The sequence below is a fragment of the Ailuropoda melanoleuca genome, chromosome 1 (genome assembly GCF_002007445.2).
Source record: "Ailuropoda melanoleuca isolate Jingjing chromosome 1, ASM200744v2, whole genome shotgun sequence".
Classification (NCBI taxonomy): domain Eukaryota; kingdom Metazoa; phylum Chordata; class Mammalia; order Carnivora; family Ursidae; genus Ailuropoda; species Ailuropoda melanoleuca.
The window spans coordinates 85,950,184-85,968,709 of record NC_048218.1 but is presented as its reverse complement, the minus strand read 5'-3'; the positions used below and the strand labels follow the sequence as shown (position 1 = coordinate 85,968,709).

The 18,526-nt window shown below is 36.0% G+C and overlaps 1 protein-coding gene across 8 annotated transcripts in view; it reads right to left on the bottom strand.

Moving 5' to 3' along the window:
* TBL1XR1 (TBL1X receptor 1) overlaps nt 1-18,526 on the bottom strand; it is a 167,707-nt gene that overhangs the window by 68,641 nt on the left and 80,540 nt on the right. For 4 of the 8 annotated variants that reach the window (XM_034662669.1, XM_011218429.3, XM_019794086.2 and 1 more), the window contains one exon: nt 16,682-16,750. Coding sequence is in view for 1 of the 8 variants with exons in the window: in XM_019794086.2 (XP_019649645.2) it covers nt 16,682-16,750 (69 nt within the window). In the remaining 7 variants the exon portion in view is untranslated. Of the gene's footprint in view, nt 1-827; nt 947-16,681; nt 16,780-18,526 lie in introns of those variants that run through there. The other 4 variants (XM_034662683.1, XM_034662686.1, XM_034662678.1 and 1 more) reach the window with 2 other exon arrangements.

The window sequence follows — 18,526 nt, the reverse complement described above, 5'->3', positions numbered from 1 at the left end:
TTAACCCAACAGCTCTGTTTTTTCCTGCTCTTTCACAAAAGCAAAAGTAATGGTGGACATTGTTCAAAAAACATAAAAATAAAATGGAAAGGGGTGTGGAAATGACACTTTGGTCCTATAGAAACCTGTAAATCATATACTATGAGAACTTGAAAGTCCTTGAGTTACCCCTGAAAACCATGTTATAGCTTAAACCACATAACATCTTACACCAGAAAACAAGAAAGCTACCTAAAATCAATAGGGTCTCACCTGAAGGACACCAGAATCAACATGAACAGGCACTCAGTAGCCAAAAATCGGAGAATCTGAACATCATTACAAAAAATAACTCGAAAGTCTAAAACACAAATATGCTTATTTAAATCCGTGAGTTCACAGGATAGGCCACTGTTATCACAATTATGTCACACCGCTGGCTAATATTTCTTGGCATTTTATTATTTCACAAAAAACTGCTCTCGTATCTAGTATCACCATCTGCTCTTAGATGCCATATCCATACTCTTGTACACACCTGTAATTCAATGTAAACTCTACAAAATCATCCTGCCATAAACTCTGACCTACTGTTGCTACAGTGCCTGGTAAAAGCTTCAGTGATTACTGACAAAAAGCCTTACTAAAAGTCTGACTTAAAAATAATGGTTGAATGCCAAGAACAAGCAGCACCAAAATAAAGTCACAAGTAACTGGACTATATTATGGATTAAGACAGGTATGGGTAAAAAAAGGAGAGAATGAGTTAGACAGGAATGATGAACAGCAGTCGATGAGTAGCAAATCACTTTGTGTGTGTTCATTTAAAAAAAAAAAAAAAAGCTCACCCTGTATGTGATGTTGCTGAGTTCCATAAACAAACATCAGGCAGCAGCATGATGTAATAGAAAGAGTCCTGGACTGAGTGAGGGGACCTCTGTTCTAGTCCAAGGCCTCAGTTCCTCATCTGTAAAATGAGGGTGCTGAATTAGACATCTGAGAGGGCTCCTCTAGCTTTAACATTGAAGGAGTCTATGGACAAATTCAAGAAGCAATAAAATGTGGGACTTTTGTTAACAGTGAAGTTTAACTGTTAACATGGGAAACAGCAGGTAGGAACAGAAATGAAAACAATGTTCATAAAATTTTGAACTTCAAAGAGCAATTACTTTATAATTTTTAACTGCTAGAAAGGTTTTTACAATATATCAGCCTTATGGCATTATCATCTCAATAAGATTAGCAATAAGTGACCAAAGCATGACCCGAAAAACCCTATTCACCTCTGGCCAGCCAGACTGCCCAAGTAAATCCAGAAAACAGTGCCGAAACACCTCTGAGCTAACAATTACGTCAGATGATAAAGTGCCTCACAAGTGTCCCCAATTAAGTAGCTGAACAAAAGTAAAATGCCAAGAAAAATGATTAGAGTAAATTAAACAATTATTTAATTTTAATAAGCAATAAAATAATTACGCTTGTGATATCCTCTTTGTTAATGAGTATATTTTCCCTATGCATAAAAATTTTTTTTCCTGGTTAGCTCTCAAAATAGAACCTGGCTTCTCCTTCTGACAGAGCTAATTGAAATAATTCTTTCCCCAATGACACTTAGAAACATTTAAAAAGTGTTAAGTTCTCCACACTGAAAGAGACCAAGCTTCTACTAGTAATAAATAATAGAAAGGCTCTGGTGCCTCAAAAAAATTGGTGGTTGTCTAACTGCAATTACCTAAATAACATTAATTGCCTGGTCCGAGTAAATCCTTCAGGGTCTAATAAACTGAATACTACATTTTAAGTTCATACATCAGCTGACATTCTACTATTTATCTATCGCTTACGTTGATGCTACGGTTCTTACCAGGCAGACTTAAAACTCCAGGAATATAAGAACCAATAAACCTATCTCTACAATCAAGAATCTGTCAAAAATCTACTCTTCTAAAGAATGTAATCTGTATCTTTTAAAAGATACAGAGATACAATGAAACAGTCAGTGAAAAAAACAAAAAACACCCTTGTTTTTCAAAGCTTGTTTTATGCAAATTACCTAAAGTGATTATAAAATAACTTGGCATACAAGCAATTCCATTAATTATTCATTTGGGCATTTCACCTTGGCAATATATTGCCTAATAAGTTATTCAGAATCACTAATAAAATTATCTCTGGTTGGTGGAAAAAAAGGCAAAAATAAAGCAGGCTTGATGGTAATGAAATTTGTTCTTGGCTACTCTTAAAATGGTTGTGATATCCATGTGTCTTTGAGATAAAAACACCTGTGAAACAAAATTTTCCTTTACAATGAATTTATTTTCCATTTTAATCTAGGTATTTTGATTTACAATCCTAATGAGCTGATTAAAATAACTTTACACTTAATGGCAAACAACAGAAATCAGGATGGATATGCAAAGCAATACTTTAGGGCTCTATTTTGAGCATGAGCTGTTTCCAGTAATTATCTCCATCTACCTTACCACCCCCATGACTTTTTCAGAGAGACTTAAACATTTAGTTTTATTTACTGACAAGAACACTATTAATGATAAAATACTATAAGCCATATTGCTTTTAGCCAGTATTATACAGATGTAAACCAGCTCCTGCAAAAATTCAGGACTGAACTACTGTCTTGGGTAAATATTCTTCTCTAGGAAGGGCTGGCACCAAGATCAGCAGCAGCTTAAGGAGAATTTATAATTTAAATAACTAGTTGGTATGTCGCATGAAGCCCACTGGATTGTTCCTAACTAAATTTCTATTTGTAGAACATAAACACATTTGTAATTCTTTCCATCACTTACATAACTCATCACATGGTATATGATTTCCTTAAAGACCAAAATACCTCATTTAGTTATCAATAATATAGAATTCTTGGAACAATATAAATGGCTATAGCTGGGCACAACGTAGCAGCACAAGCGCTCTGAAAAAGTTATATAATACCTAGAAATGGTAATTCTTTTTATTACTACAATACAATTGAAGATTAAAAAAGACAAAAGACCAAAAATAAGTCCAACTCAGACTATTCTGGTTACTAAAATATGAAGCCCTTATAACATCATACAATTTCATATAACTTTTTATTTTCTAAAATATATTTAGTAACTGCTTAGTTTTGTTGAAAATTCTTGTTTCAGAACTGGGGAAGAAAAAACCGTCAAGAAAAGAGAAACTGAGTTGATCAAATTAATGGCTATAAATCTCACATCTCATTATTACAATTTGTAATTAATAATTTTTTAAAATAATTTATGTTAGTCACCATACAGTACATCCTTAGTTTTTGATGTAGTGTTCCATGATTCATTATTTGCGTATAACACCCAGTGCTCCGTGCAATATGTGCCCTCCTTAATACCCATCACCGGCCTATCCCAATCCCCCAACCCCCTCCCCTCTGAAGCCCTCAGTTTGTTTCCCAGAGTCCATAGTCTCTCATGGTTCATTCCCCCTAATTATTTTAATGTTGTTTTACTTCTCTCTCATCCTCACCTACTTAAAATTTATTCTGATATATACATTTTAAAACTCTAGCCTATCAGAATAGATTTTCTAAGGGTAAATAAGGGCAAGAAATGAATCAGTATTTTATAAATGGTCACCTTAATACTGGGTATTATATTTTAATGGCGCTACACTTGTCTGTCAAAAATGTTATAAAAGAACCACAAAATTCTGGAACAATGATCATTTGTCTTTTAACCCAACAACTCATTAACATACTGTTACCATATTCCTAAAATACAGATTTAAAAAAAAAATTCTAATTTAATCTGGCTAACAATTCTAGCATAAAAATTATGCAGCATTCCTCTTTTGATAAACGAACACAACATACTTTAAAAAAAATGTGTCCTAAGCAAAAATTCACAAATGACAACTGGTCAATTTAAAAAATGGAAAGAGAATCTAATAATTGCCTCTAATAGTATTATCAAAAACTTGTTCAAAATAAGCAACCCAAGAGATTCCATCTCCCATTAATCATACTTGACTCCAAGCATACTCTAATTATGTATCCATCCCCTCAGAATTTATGTATTATAAATGATCTTAATGAGTCTTTGCTATATCACTTTGAAGTTATCAAATTATTTGTGTGGGTATGTTTTGTCTTCTCACTTTTACTGCTCATTTTTATTTCTGTATCTTTCTGCATCCTATAAAGTTCAGAGCTCAGTGTACAGGCACAAAAATGCCACTCATAAAATTTTTAAAATATTTTTAAATTTAAAAAAATATCAATTTTGATAAAAACTACTAACAACCTTTATTAACAAACAGGAAACTGGTTTAGACAAATACTACCTACTAATATTTTTATAACATTTTATTGTGAAAATTTTCATACCTACAGAAAACATTTGAAAAACTGTAAAGAAAGTATTCACATGGCCATCACTAAGATTTAGAAATAACGCTATTTGTCTTACCATTCTCTCAATTGATCTTAACTTCTGAAGCATTTCAAAATAAGTTGCAGATCCATATACTTTCCCCATATACACTTCAGCTTCTGTCACTAATTACAGTAAAGTACTTAATACAGTGTTTATTAGCGTTTCTTCTAAAGAAAAATTTACATAAAATACAATGGATAGATATTAGGCTTACCATTCAATGATATACTCAAGTAACTCAAATCCCTAACAGGACACAGGGTATTACCATCACTCTACAAAGTTCTCATATGCCCATTCCCACTGAATCCCTGTCCCCAACACCCATGAGTCCATTTTTCTAAGCCTGGCCAACCACTTTTTTTTTTTTTTTAAACATTAGGTTTGCCTCCCCCACCCCAACACAAAATAGGTAAATTTAACTGTTTTTAGGACATCATAGAAATGCAATCATCATTATGCCCTCTGGTTTTACACAAGGCTACGTTCACTCAGCATTCTGTTTCAGAAATTACTCCAAGTTGCTGCAGACATCAAGACTCTGTTCCTTCCTACTGCTCGGCAGTATTGTGTTGCACGTACACAGCAGTTTATCTATTTTCTTGTTGAACTGTGTCCGGTTCAGGGGTCAGCCACACAGTTAGCAGAGCTTCTACACAGAATCTGGTATTCCACCATTGTGGTTCTTTCTTTTCCGGGATTTCCTCCCTCTTCTTCCTGCTGGACTCCCATCACTCTACAGCTGCCGTGCTATTTCTGAATTTGATCTGATTCCTCATGCCAGTAAGACTGCAAACAAGCCAAGAGGAGCCTGCCTGAAGCAAAACACCAGCAAGATGAGAAACTCACCCAAAGGCCATTCCCTTTTTTTTAAGAAACCACTTCAAGTCCAGTTTCTACTTGTTTTTTTTTTTGCTTTGCAGTGTGCACATGTTTTCTCACGTATTATCTAGAGGCTGTAGGCACAATCTGTGGGAGGATTTGTCCAGGAGGATCCACTGCTTCATTTTTAAAATTATAACTCCCTATTTTTCCACTTCAAAAAAACTGTAATCGACAAATCTCTTTGTGGTTGGTTTTTTTTTTTTTTTTTTCGTGTCCTCAAGGGCTTGACTGATCTAGGCCCTTTTGATCCAAAGAGTCAAACTAAACCAAGAAAAGGCCTCTGGGAGCGGGAGATGATGAGAGCTGGAGGAGGGAATACTGTAATTCTGCCCATGAACCAACCAAGTCCCAAAGGCATCCCAAGACATGTATGTAGAACACGCCCAGACATAAGCCACTCCTCAGGTCCCACACTAACCCTGAGTGGTACGTGCGAGCAGCAGGCCCCAAGCAGCACAGCGACGGCTACGAACACTGAACTGGCAGTGGAGGCTGACACTGCCTGCTGCACAGACAAGGAGAACTAACCGCACGGATCACCTGTTTTAATTAAAAAACAAAAACCCCACAACATTCATAAGATACAATCCAAAATTATTTAACATACACAGAATCAGGAAAATCTAACCAATTCCCAAAGAAAGACCAGAATGAGATACCAATCTTGAGATTATCCAGATGTGAGAATTATCAAACAGAAACGTTAAGGCAGCTATTTTAATCCATACTCCACAGGGTAAAGGTATATACTTGACAGGAAAGACAGGTCTGAGAAGTAAAGAGCCAAATGGAAACTTTACAACTGGGAAAAAAAAATGATTTTTTTTAAAAAGATTTTATTTATTTACTTGACAGAAAGAGAGAGAGAGAACAAGCAGGGGGAGGAGCAGAGGGAGAAGCAGGCTCCCTGCTGAGCAGGGAGCCCGATGTGGGGCTCCATCCCAGGAGCCCAGGAACATGACCTGAGCAGAAGGCAGAGGCTTAACTGACTGTGCCACTCAGGCGTCCCAGGGAAAAAAATTATTTGACAAGATAACAAATACAAGGGAAAGCAAACACTGAATAACTGATTTTCCAAGAATGAAAATAACACAAATAGATAAGAAAAATATCCAATTATAATAAAAGAAAAATTTCCCAATATTTTGCATCTTTAGCACTGAACAGTAAACAAAACACAAAACCCAGAGATCTCTAACTAAAATACTTTAAGCCTTATTCTATCTCCTCCTGAGCTCCTGTGCCAGCTCTCATGATTCATCTCTGAAAAATATTGATTCTATATAATTTGTATGATACAGAATTTTAAAGAATGCTGGACTACATGAGGCCATCTGGTTCAAGTCTTGGTTCTGCAGCTATGACAAAGTATGTGAAACAGCATCACTTCTCTGAGCTATAATTCTTTATTCATAAAATTAGGACCTACTTAGTGGGGACAACTTACTTAGCTTTATAATGCAGTCCCGTTGTTAGAGAAGGCAGTTATTAGGTTCTAACAGGACACCTGGAGGCCAGCAGGAGAGGGAGTCACAGCGAGCCAGCTGTGGGCAACGGCAGAGGCCTGCCCTGGCCGCGTTCCTCACAAAGCCCGATCAAACCAGACAGGCCCAAGATGGCAGATCCCATGATGGGAAACCACTGATCCAATCAGGAAGAAAATTCAAGAAACCCTGCATCCCTACCCCACGTAATGAATATTCTAACCCCTAGTTAACAGCCCTCAATAAAAGACAGAAACCCAACCCCACCACAACATGCCTCCCCCTCCCCACCCACCCCCAGCCATGCAGCCACTTGCTCCAGTTTCCTCCCACCCCAGCTCTCACATCTCCAGAGTATGTTCTTTCACTTTAATGAACTTCCTTGTTTGTGTCATTCATCCCCTATGTTATGTGTCCGTCCCTGAATTCTTTCTTGTGACAAAACCAAGAACCTTTGGTAACACCTTAGGAACACAGGCTGGGTCTCTTCCCCAGTTCACCTGGCAATACCATGATCTAATTTCAGGAATGCTCTAAGGGTGACTCCTGTTTCCCCAGGTCTTAGCATTAGACAAATTCTTCACTGCTCTGATTACTTGTTTCTGGCAGATAAGGTGAACCTACAGGTCAAGCAGCATGACTAGCAAGGTCTAGGGCAACAATGTCAACAGATACACAGTGTAAGCCACAATGCAAACCACATTATATAATTCTAAATTTCTAGTAGTCACATGAAAAATTTTATTAAAGAGAACAGGGGGCAATTACTCTAATAATATATTTTATTTAACCCAATATATAACCCAATAAAATATATGTGATGTATATAAATTTAACCCAAATGTGATCATTTCTTGTAATCAATATTTAAAGTCAAGATTATACCATGTCTTCAAAATCTAGTATGCATTTTATATTTACAGCACATCTCAACTATGACTAGTCATATTTCAAGTGCTCAATACCACACATCACTGGTGGCTACGCTGTATACTACACGTGGTGGTGGAAGAGCAAGGGAAGGGAGACACAATGGCAAACAAGGGCCAAGGCGTCTCGATGAGTCATAAGACACACACACACACACACACACACACACACAATCTATAGACTGGTGGTGATTTAAAAAAAAAAAAAAAAAAAGGCCAGCCTTACATGGCAGGTAGATCAGAACAAGTTTGTCTTTGAAATAAATTGCCATCTCTACTATGAGTAGAGCCCACTATAAGGGAAAAAAGGGGGGGTTGATAAATGACTTTCATATCATCTCAAAATGCCTGAATTTAAAGTATTTCTTTTTATGAAAGCTACTGTTTACTTCATCCTATTCACAACTGTGAGGAAGAAATATCATGTCGGGAATATATTAAAAGGCATTATAAAACAAAATACATTTCTCAATTAAATGGTTTTTAAAGATTAGTGAAGGAAACACAAAATACACTTCAAAAGTACACAATAATCAAATTGAAAATTTTATTGTGACTTAGTTTCTGAAATTTCAACGAAAATATCAAATCCCTCTTTTGAATGAAAATAACAAAAACCTTAAGTAAATTTACAAATACTGAAAACTCTACATATTTTTAAAACAGATACAATTTCTTTCATTTTGAAGGACAGTGTAACAATTTTATTCCTTAATTGTTTTTCATGCAAAATAAAGGACAAGTGATCTTTTTGAGAATCTAGGGTCCCACCCAGGTTTCATCTCGCCACAGTTTCAATCTTCTCAGAAGGGCAGACATTCTCAGGAAAGGACAGAACTGTGGAAACAAGACCTGGTTCAGAGCAGACTCTATCATTTATTATCTATGTGATTATAAACAGGAATAATGGAGTCCTCATCTATAAAACAGAGATATTAACAACCTCACAAGGTTACAGAGACATTTAAATAAGATATTTATTCTATCACAAAACATTCACTACTCCTTCCATTTCTGGTCTGATTTTTATGTACTTTATCATTTATCAAAAATTTTTTAAATTAATCAAAATGTCTTTCAGTGTCTCCTACACATTTAAATTATTTCTATGTAATCTGTTCTAAAGTCACAAACCCTTATCTTCCTATGTCATTTTTAAAAAGTTATCAGATTACAGGGGCACCTGGGTGGCTCCATCGGGTAAACATCTGACTCTTGATTTTGGCTCAGGTCATGATCTCAGGGTCGTCAGTTCACAGCATCAGGCTCCCCACTGGGTGTGCAGCCTGCTTAAGATGCTCTCTCTCCTGGAGTCTCCCTCTGCCCCTCCCCCACTCTCTCTCTCAAAAAAAGGTATCATATTATAATGAACTCAAAATGATCCCATTAAACATCTGACTGGAAATAAACATCAAATCAGATTGTCCTTTATAAAATATAGTGAAATAAGAACTTCAGCGTCTTTTTTTTAAAAGATCCTCCTCATACATAGGAGAGAAACAGTCATGTGAAGGATCTCTGTTCCAATGAGCCAAGGGACAACAGTCAAAAGATACGGCTGAAAGCAACTGGCTTGAAGAGGGCAGAACATGGAGAAGACAACAAACAATACCTATTAAAACCAAAAATTCCTGTTTTACATACCAAAATTTACTAAGTTAATTTCTTTTGGGAGCAAAAACTTAAAAATTAAGTAACAAAAAAAATGTATTATCTTGCACTAGAGAGATGCATGGATTGATGAAAGGAAAGAGGAATGAATAAAAAACAGAGACTCCTAATGGCTTCAATATACCCAAGAAACTTGCAATGGCCTGCAGTTTCAAATTCTATGGCTATATTGCTAATATGAAAGCATGTGGCCCACCCTGAGTATGTTAGAACCTAAGACTGAATTTAACAGAGTCTGGGCTGTTTGAAAAGTTGGAAATACTTAAAAATAAGGACAGAAAACAATCAGGGGTAGGACACTTTTTGTTTTAACATTATTCCATCAATCACCCATCCTTCTACCTCTATGCGGGTTTTAAATTCTTGCTCTCACTCTATTCTGGGTTCTTTGAGATAAGAAGAGAGCTAGATTTTGTTTCTGGTTGCATGGTGCCTAGGGAACCTATGGAACCGACACCAAAATTATATGAAGCATGAAGATAAATTTTTATATAATAAGAGCAACCCACCATAACAAGTTCTACTACAACATTTAATATAAGGCTTAAATCCACGTAAGAATTCAAGCTTTCTTTGACTTTCCGATGATAGATAACCACAATCTTTCGGGTCCCATTTTAGTTACAGAAGCTTCACATCACATAACAATCATCCAATGGTAAAGATACAGGGGATCAATTAACTAAAACTCCAACATGTATGTGCTCTGCTTTTCTGAGTTTATCTTTTTTTTATTTTTAATAAAAGATAAACATTTTTAAAGAGACAACTGCTCAGACATATACAAAGGCATAAGCCCTTTTGAAAGAAATTGAGCCTGTACGTGTTTTTCAGCTTTATCCATTAATGGGGGAAAAATACCCTAAAGACTAAGAGTTTTTCAATACAACCATTTGACTACCAATTTGAAAATTAGTTCTCCAGAGGCATAAATTCTCAACCAAAAGAAAATACTTCACACACAATGCCATTTATATGGTAAGGCCATTCATTCTTCACATTTAATAACACCACTTCAAAATCACAGGACAGCGAAAGACAGAGGATAGATAATGACAACAAACTTTCCCACAACAAAAAAAACAAATTAATCTACAGATGATATGATTAAAAAGTGGACAGTAAAAGGGGGGATGCCTGGGTGGCTCAGTCAGGTAAGCATCTGCCTTGGCTCAGGTCATGATCCCAGGGCCCTGGGATTGAGTTCTGCATCCGGCTCCCTGCTCTGTGGGGAGACTGCTTCTCCCTCTGCCTGCCACTCCCCATCCCCCTCCTTTTCTCTCTCACACAAATAAATAAAATCTTTTAAATTAAAAAAAATGGGGGAAAAAAAAAGAAATTAAAAGGGTCACTGCTTCTTGGGAGCTATTTCTTGGAAGGGCCACAACTCTTTGGGGCCTTATCTTCAATCTAGCAAGACAAAACGTTTATCAGTTCTCTTAGGATAATCAAGTTCTGCAAGAATAGATGTTAACAAAATACACTAGAGAAATATAAGAATGAGACGAATGATTTATTAATTTACATTGAGAAATGTAACCGCAGCCTAGAACATTCACTGATGCAACAGATCCTGGCAGCACCCAGTCATCTCCTCACCACTCAACTTCCCTCAGGAACTAAGCAGCTTCTTTCCACAACACCTGAGGATCATCTCTGGCCACAGGTTAGGTCAGGGAGGAGTTGCTGAGGAGCTCATGTCCTCCCCACCCTAGAGCATATCTCCACCAACACGAAATGGCAGTTGGCAGACAAATTACTCCAGCTTCATTGCTGCTTGAGTGCAACAACTCAGAGGCATGTTCTATTCTGTCTCCCAGTGGTACCCAGAGGCTGTGAGCTCCAAATGCCCACAACAGTAACCTACTCTTTAAGGCATCTGTCCTGGCCTCTTTAACTCTTCTTACTTCCCCACTACTCCCCACCCCCACAGGAACTTTCTGGGTTCACTTTTCAAGTAAAATGGTTCTACCAAGGGTCTGATTTCCTTGAAATCAAATCTAAGACAACTGGTCAGCATAGTTCTTTTCTTAGTAGGAAAATCTTATTGTTAAGCCAAATTAATTTTAAAAAGTTGTGGGATGACTAGAGAATCAGAACATGAGAAAATAGGAGGTCTGAAGGACTGGTCAAAAGAGTTGACAGATATTCTTGAAAATAATCAAAGAACAAACAGTTCTAAAACATACAAAATGATGCAGATTAGAACTACAGTGAGATACCATTTCTCATCTACCAGATTAAAAATACACACACACAGACACACACACACACCCCCAAAGTTCCGACTATGCATTGTTTGCATGTGAGTGAACAGGCAAACTCAAACATTGCTGGAAGGGATATAAGATGCCATAATGTCTAAGGGAATGTGGCAAACTGCCTAAAAAATAACATGCATATTTAAAATCACACCTAAAACTCCCATTCTTGAAACAGATATGGTACATCCATGTAATGGACTATCACACAGCCATGAAAAGGAATGAGGACTGACTCTATACAGTGCTATAAGATGATCTCCCAATTTGCTTATATTTTTTTAAACTAGCAATATAGATAAAACCAATTACCTAGAAGGGGAGTAAGAAAATAAAATGTACCTTATTTTGAAGTAACATAAATATTTTATATGTAATTATAAAACAAAACTAAAATCAAAATATTTAAATTCTAAATACTAAAAATAAAATGAAATAAATGGACCTAACTATGTAACAAGATGGCAGAAAAATCGTACAACTGGATTTACTTCAAGTACTATAAAAATAATACTTTCACTGTAAACCTCAGTGGGACATAGGCCATAAAAGCAGTTTTTAGGAATCATATTAGTGGTACTGGTTTAAATATAGAAATATACATAAGGATACAAATCATATTATATATAATAGAGTTCTATATGTATTTTATATCTTACATGTTTCACTTATATATTCTACATTTTATATTTTAACAATATATTTATTTTCTATTACATTTATATTTAATAACACATAACATTATAAATATATAAAAGAAAAAAGTTTACGTAAAAGCCAACTTAAAAAGGCTCCTTGGCCAAGACCATTTGAGCATCATAGTAAGAATAAAAACTGCAATGCAATAAACATATAAAATATTTAAATCCACAAGCTCAATGATACTTAAAAAAAAAATCCTCATTGGTCTACTTTTCCAAGACTCTAGGAAGCAACTCAATAGTTTGAAAACTATTTAAAAAATTAAATAAAGAAAGAAAGAAAGAAAGAAAGAAAGAAAGAAAGAAAGAAAGAAAGAAAGAATGAATCAAGTATTTAGTATGCCTTTCCTGTGCAAACTTGCCACAGAGTAACCAAGTATCCGATGAGAGAAGTTTCTCTTTATAGAGATATTACAGGTCATAAATAAAGCCTTGATATAATTAGGGTATCAACATCTTGCATGTTCTCATTGAAATAAGAGACCTAAGCAGTGATCAAGTCACCTAATATCACAAACAGAGACAACTAAGTATGTATGTCTTCATGGAGTACTTAAGGACCTCCTTACGAAATATTCTGTCACCTCGACACCACAAAATAAAGTAAGAAAAACCCTAATTAGATTAAGCTCTTAGATTTAACTACTGGTTTGCAAAAAAAGCACAAGAGAAAGAGAGGCTTTTACTACAGGAATGCAATTAACTAAACGCAGAATGAGATTACCTCACACGGCAACTAAATTAAAAGGGAAATAATGCAGTAAGTAAAGAAGGAGAAGAGTAAGATGTACATACCAACCAAATGTAATGTATGGGTTTTGTTGGGATTTTGTAGAAACATTATTTATAAGCAAACTGAGGAAAACTTACACTAAACTTAGGCTATTTAGTGATATTAAGAAATTATCATCATAATCTCATATCCATTAGAATGTTCACTACCCAGAGAGAGAGAGAAAGAGAGAAAGAGAAAACCACAAAAAATAACAAGTGTCGGAAAGAATGTAGAGAAAAGAAAAATCAGAACCCCTGTGCACTTTTGGTGGGAATGGAAAATGATGCCGCCACTCTGGAAAACCGTATGGAGGTTCCCATATGATCCAGTAGTCTCATTTCTGGGTGTATGCCCAAAAGAAGTAAAAGCAGAATCTTGAAGAGAGATTTGCATACACATGTTCACTGCAGCATTATTCACAACAGCCAAAGATGGAAGCAACCTAAATGTTCAACGACAAATGAATAAAGAAAATATGGTATATGCACATAATGAACTATTCAACCTTTAAAAGGAAGGAAATCCTGTCACATGCTACAGAACTGATGAACCTAGAGGACATTATGCTAAGTAAGCCAGTCACAAAAGACAAATGCTGTTATGATTCCACTTATACTGTAGAAAGTAGCTAACATCAAATTCATAAAACCAGAAAGTAAAATAAAATGGATGTTGCCAGCTGCTGCTAAGAGGGGGAAATGAGAGGTTTTTGTTCAATGGGTATCAGTTTTGTAAGATGAAAAAGTTCTAGAGAACTGTCGTACAACAATGTGAATACAGTTAACACTACATTTAAATATTTTTAAGTGCACAGTTAGTACACTTAAGATGACAAATTTTATGTTTTTTACTAAAATTTTTCAAAAGTATACTTAAATCCCTTTTCAAATACAAAATAAGTTATTGTCAATTTTTAAAGTGTGAGGGGCGCCTGGGTGGCACAGCGGTTAAGCGTCTGCCTTCGGCTCAGGGCGTGATCCCAGCGTTATGGGATCGGGCCCCACATCAGGCTCCTCTGCTATGAGCCTGCTTCTTCCTCTCCCACTCCCCCTGCTTGTGTTCCCTCTCTCTCTGGCTGTCTCTATCTCTGTCAAATAAATAAATAAAATCTTTAAAAAAAAAAAATTTTAAAGTGTGATAATGGTATCATGGTATATATTTTTAAGTAGTCCGTACTTTACATAGATACATACTAAAATACTCACGAATGAAATCATGTGATACATGTATTGGCTCCAAAATAACTGGGGGGAGGTGGTGGAGGGAGATATGGAACAAAGTAGTTAAAGATGAAACAAAATTGGTGACTACTGCAACTGGATGAGAGTTCATTATGCTATTCTGTCTTCTTCAGTGTGTATGTCTGAAAACGTGCTCAATAAAAAGTTAAGATAATAATACACACTTGTTGTATTAATGGGTTCTACTAGTACAACGAGATATTTACAGAAAAGAGTACGCAACATTTATTTAGGAAAGTAGCTGTGAATCACAATGATGTAAGGTACAATTAGATTAAAACAACTTGTACCTAGGCAAGTGAAGAGTAAGCAAAAAATATTACAAAAACCTTCATCCTTATTTATATTACAAAGTTGAGGGTGGGGGTGGTAGAGGTAAGGTATACATTCCCACAAAACATTCCTTTATGGCATTTTCAGGGGGAAAAAATACAGGATACTACATAGCACAGGTTCCACTAAAAACCTCGGCATTTCTCAGATTCATGAGAAAAGTACCATTGTGAACCAATACCTATAAATGTATTACCACATCATGCAAACATGTACAAATGGCTGTGGTGTCCTCAGCTAGACCACAAGCAAGTCTGTTGTAATCTTGGCCTTCTGCATCTCTAACACTAACACTTATTTAGTACCAACATAAATGAACATAAATTTCTGTGATCATGACTTAAAAATGATTTCAGGACTTCTCAACAAAATAGGCAAATGAGTTGAAAATAATCTGATTTGCAATACAGTCTAAGAGCCATCCCAAAAAACAACCCAATGTATGGTCTCTGTGAGGGGCACACTGAAAAATTCACGTGAAGATAAGCACTGAGAAGAGAGAGCCAACTGCACAGCATCTGCGCCTCAGATGCCCACCAGGTCTGCACACTGGATTCTCACGGGTGACATGCCATAAACTGCTAGGGCTCCAACAATCAAGAAAACCAACAGATTTCAAATGTGAACTTCAAACATAAAGCCAAGGGCAGGTAATCCGAATCATGGAGTTGATTTACCACAGAGCTGTTTCCTGCATGAGAAACTGTAATGCTCCAAAGGAAACAGCAGATTTAACAATGGTTAATGAGTCACCCAAACACCCTAAAGAACCCAGCAAGTGTCTCATAAATTAATGAAGAACCATGGCATCCTTCATGCTAGGTAAGGCCGCACAAAAAATTCTTATTTTCTTCAACATTCCCCATTAACTGCTGAGAGAGGGAACAGGGAGAAGAAATCTTCCTCATACTGACAAGTCCATCTTTAAAATGAATCACTTCCTAGGAATATGTTCACAGATAACTCATCTCACCCACTTCTCCTGGTTCTAGTTTTTAGTAGCTTTTATTTCAGACTGATGCATCTATTTCCCACCAAGTTCTATGAGCCTTTATCATGTTTCTGTACCTACCTGATTAAATGTTTAAAAGAAATTTAATAATTAAAAATTTTAGTAATGTACTATAGAAAATATTTTGAAACAGAGTATCATTAATTAATTCTAAAAAAATCCAAAAAGTAAAAATTCATTCTTCTACTATTTTTTGAACTCTAAAATACATCCAATACCATTTAGGTAAGGGGTTATTTTTTGTATGGGAGAATCATTCCGATTTTAGTTAACAGCAATGAGATCGTTCAGCCTACAGTGAGAATAAACTTTAGAAATCTAGTCTGATTTTATCATCTAATTTTACAAGAGTTCTTGCCAAAAGTCATCCAAGACATATGCAGAAAAGAAAGCAAATCTCAACTCCTACAGAGTGGCTTTTCTGCTTTGTAACATAGTTCACTGATTTTTATTCCACAGAGAAAGGTTTCTAAAAATAATCTTTTTAAATAGTAAGAACGGCTCTCCTGAAAATCATTCACTCACTAAAAACAGGTAGACTTTTAGCCATTTAACTGCCCATTATCTAAAAATATTAATACAATATGCAAAAAGACTATTTTAGTAAGATGACTGACAAAAACACAAGACCTATTACTGATGCTATAGCTTAAATTTAACAAGAAAATTTTATTCACAAATTCAGCCCATTTTTTAAAATACAAGATCATCGCTATATACTACTTTTCATCCTGGCAACCACAGCCAAAGCATTATAAAATCTATGGATAATGGACATCTCCAAAGTAAGGGTTCACCCTTTTCTTTTTTAATTAAATAATCAAAAATTACTTTAAGTGCCTTACATTACACATATTTTTTAAAACATTTCTTTACTCCAGAACATAGATGTATTTTGTCAAACTGTGAGAAACTTAAAAAATTCTTAATAGATGCTTACAAATAATAAAAAGACCAATTAAAACACTAGCATTTGGAGTGGGAAGGATTCTTACCATTGGCAGTGCATTGATGTGGGGATGTGCAATTGAATATCCGGTACCGCCAATCACAAGTTGCTGATGCTGAGAAAAAGGAAAGTAAAATATTCAGTGTGCCCTAAAACAAATTCAGCTTAAGAAATTTCCCATACCAAATTTTCATGTATCAAATTCTATTTACATCTGTAAGGTCCCCACCACCAGCGATTATCCTTCTCTCCCTCAACAACTGTTAGCATGAACAACAGCAGCAACTTTTGAGTAGTATGTGGCAGGCACTGAATCTTTACAACATTCCTAAAAGGTTGACACAATGAACAAAATGAGATTGGAAGAGATGAATTTGCACAAATTGTACATTCACCCCCATTCAACTTAACTTGTGCAAATATTACTACAACAGGGCCCAGGATAGTGTGTGCATCATCTATGATCATGAGCCATAAAGCCTGGTATCAAATTATCTTCTACATATTCTGTTTAATAAAGACAGATGCATGATTGGTTTCAAGTTTAATCTCTTCATAGTTTACGTTTTACAGAGTTTACCCAATCGTCTGAATTGCTAAACCACAGCACGTTATTTTCTGTGAGCCTTCTGTGTCAATATACAAGTTGTTTTTCGCACACCCTGTCAAAGTGGCGGCTCTTAGGCGGAATGCTGACCACGGCAGATTCCACCACGTGCTGGGCTCGAGCACGGTTTCATGCGAGAGGGCAAGCAGATGCCACAGAAAGGAAACCAGGAGCTTTACCTCCTACACCTCACTGGTGAAATAAGTCAGTAAATACTAAAAAGATAGCTAAGCAAATACACTGAATAACTGCAGAAAGAATTTAATCCCTTGAAGTTTGCTCCTCTCTGATCTTATCTTTAATTGACTAGAACTGGCATTTGTGCTCGCTGCCAACTCCATGGCCATACTAAACAACTCCAGTGCTACTACAGAACTTCCAGGTAGTTAAGTTATACTACCTAGGAATTAAAATAATATTTACTAAACATGGCACGCACTTACTGAAATTATAGACAGCTACGTCAACACACCAAGATCCCACCAGTCACTGGTGCTTCAAGACACCGGAGCGAGCACCAAGGTGTTTTGGCACGAGACACCTGTGAACTAGCTGATAGACCCTTTCTAACATCTACTGGATAAATGTTCTACAGACATCATGACTGAGTCAAACAAAAACTGAATTACCACCAGGCTCTGTTTATCTCCGGGTTGTTATAAACATCAATTGTTTTATCATAAAGATTTCGTGAATTTTTGAGCTATAAGCTATATAGAGCTACTTGTTATCCAAACACTGGCAGAGTACCCTTATCAGAGAAGAGTTCTGGCACACATTCATTCTGCTTATTTATAAGTAATTAATAGGTGCTATTGAATTACATATATTTTAAAACACAGAAAACAGAAGCAAAAAAAAAAAAAAAAGATGTGTGCCCGCACGTCAAATATCCTTCTTGATAATCTCAACCATCTTCTAAAATGATTAGATCGTGACAGGTGAAAAGCTCATTCTAGTAGTTTAAGTATCAACTCAATACCATTATCTCGTTTCCTATGCTTATTCACATTTCTCATATTCAGGTTTTTTTGCAGAAATCTTTAAACTATTAGTCTGTTTTGTGGGGGCTGGTTAAAGCTAGATAATATAAGCCATAAATCTACATGATCAAACACAACTAAACTTACAAAAGTAAGCTCAGACACATGGTGATTCCCAGAAATGGAGCAAAGGACTGGGAGGGCCACTGCTGCTTTGTGGAGCACACACTCCTCCAAATCCCTTTACGTGCCACCTTAGACAGGACTTTCTGACATCGGGCTGAATAGGGGTACAAATCCG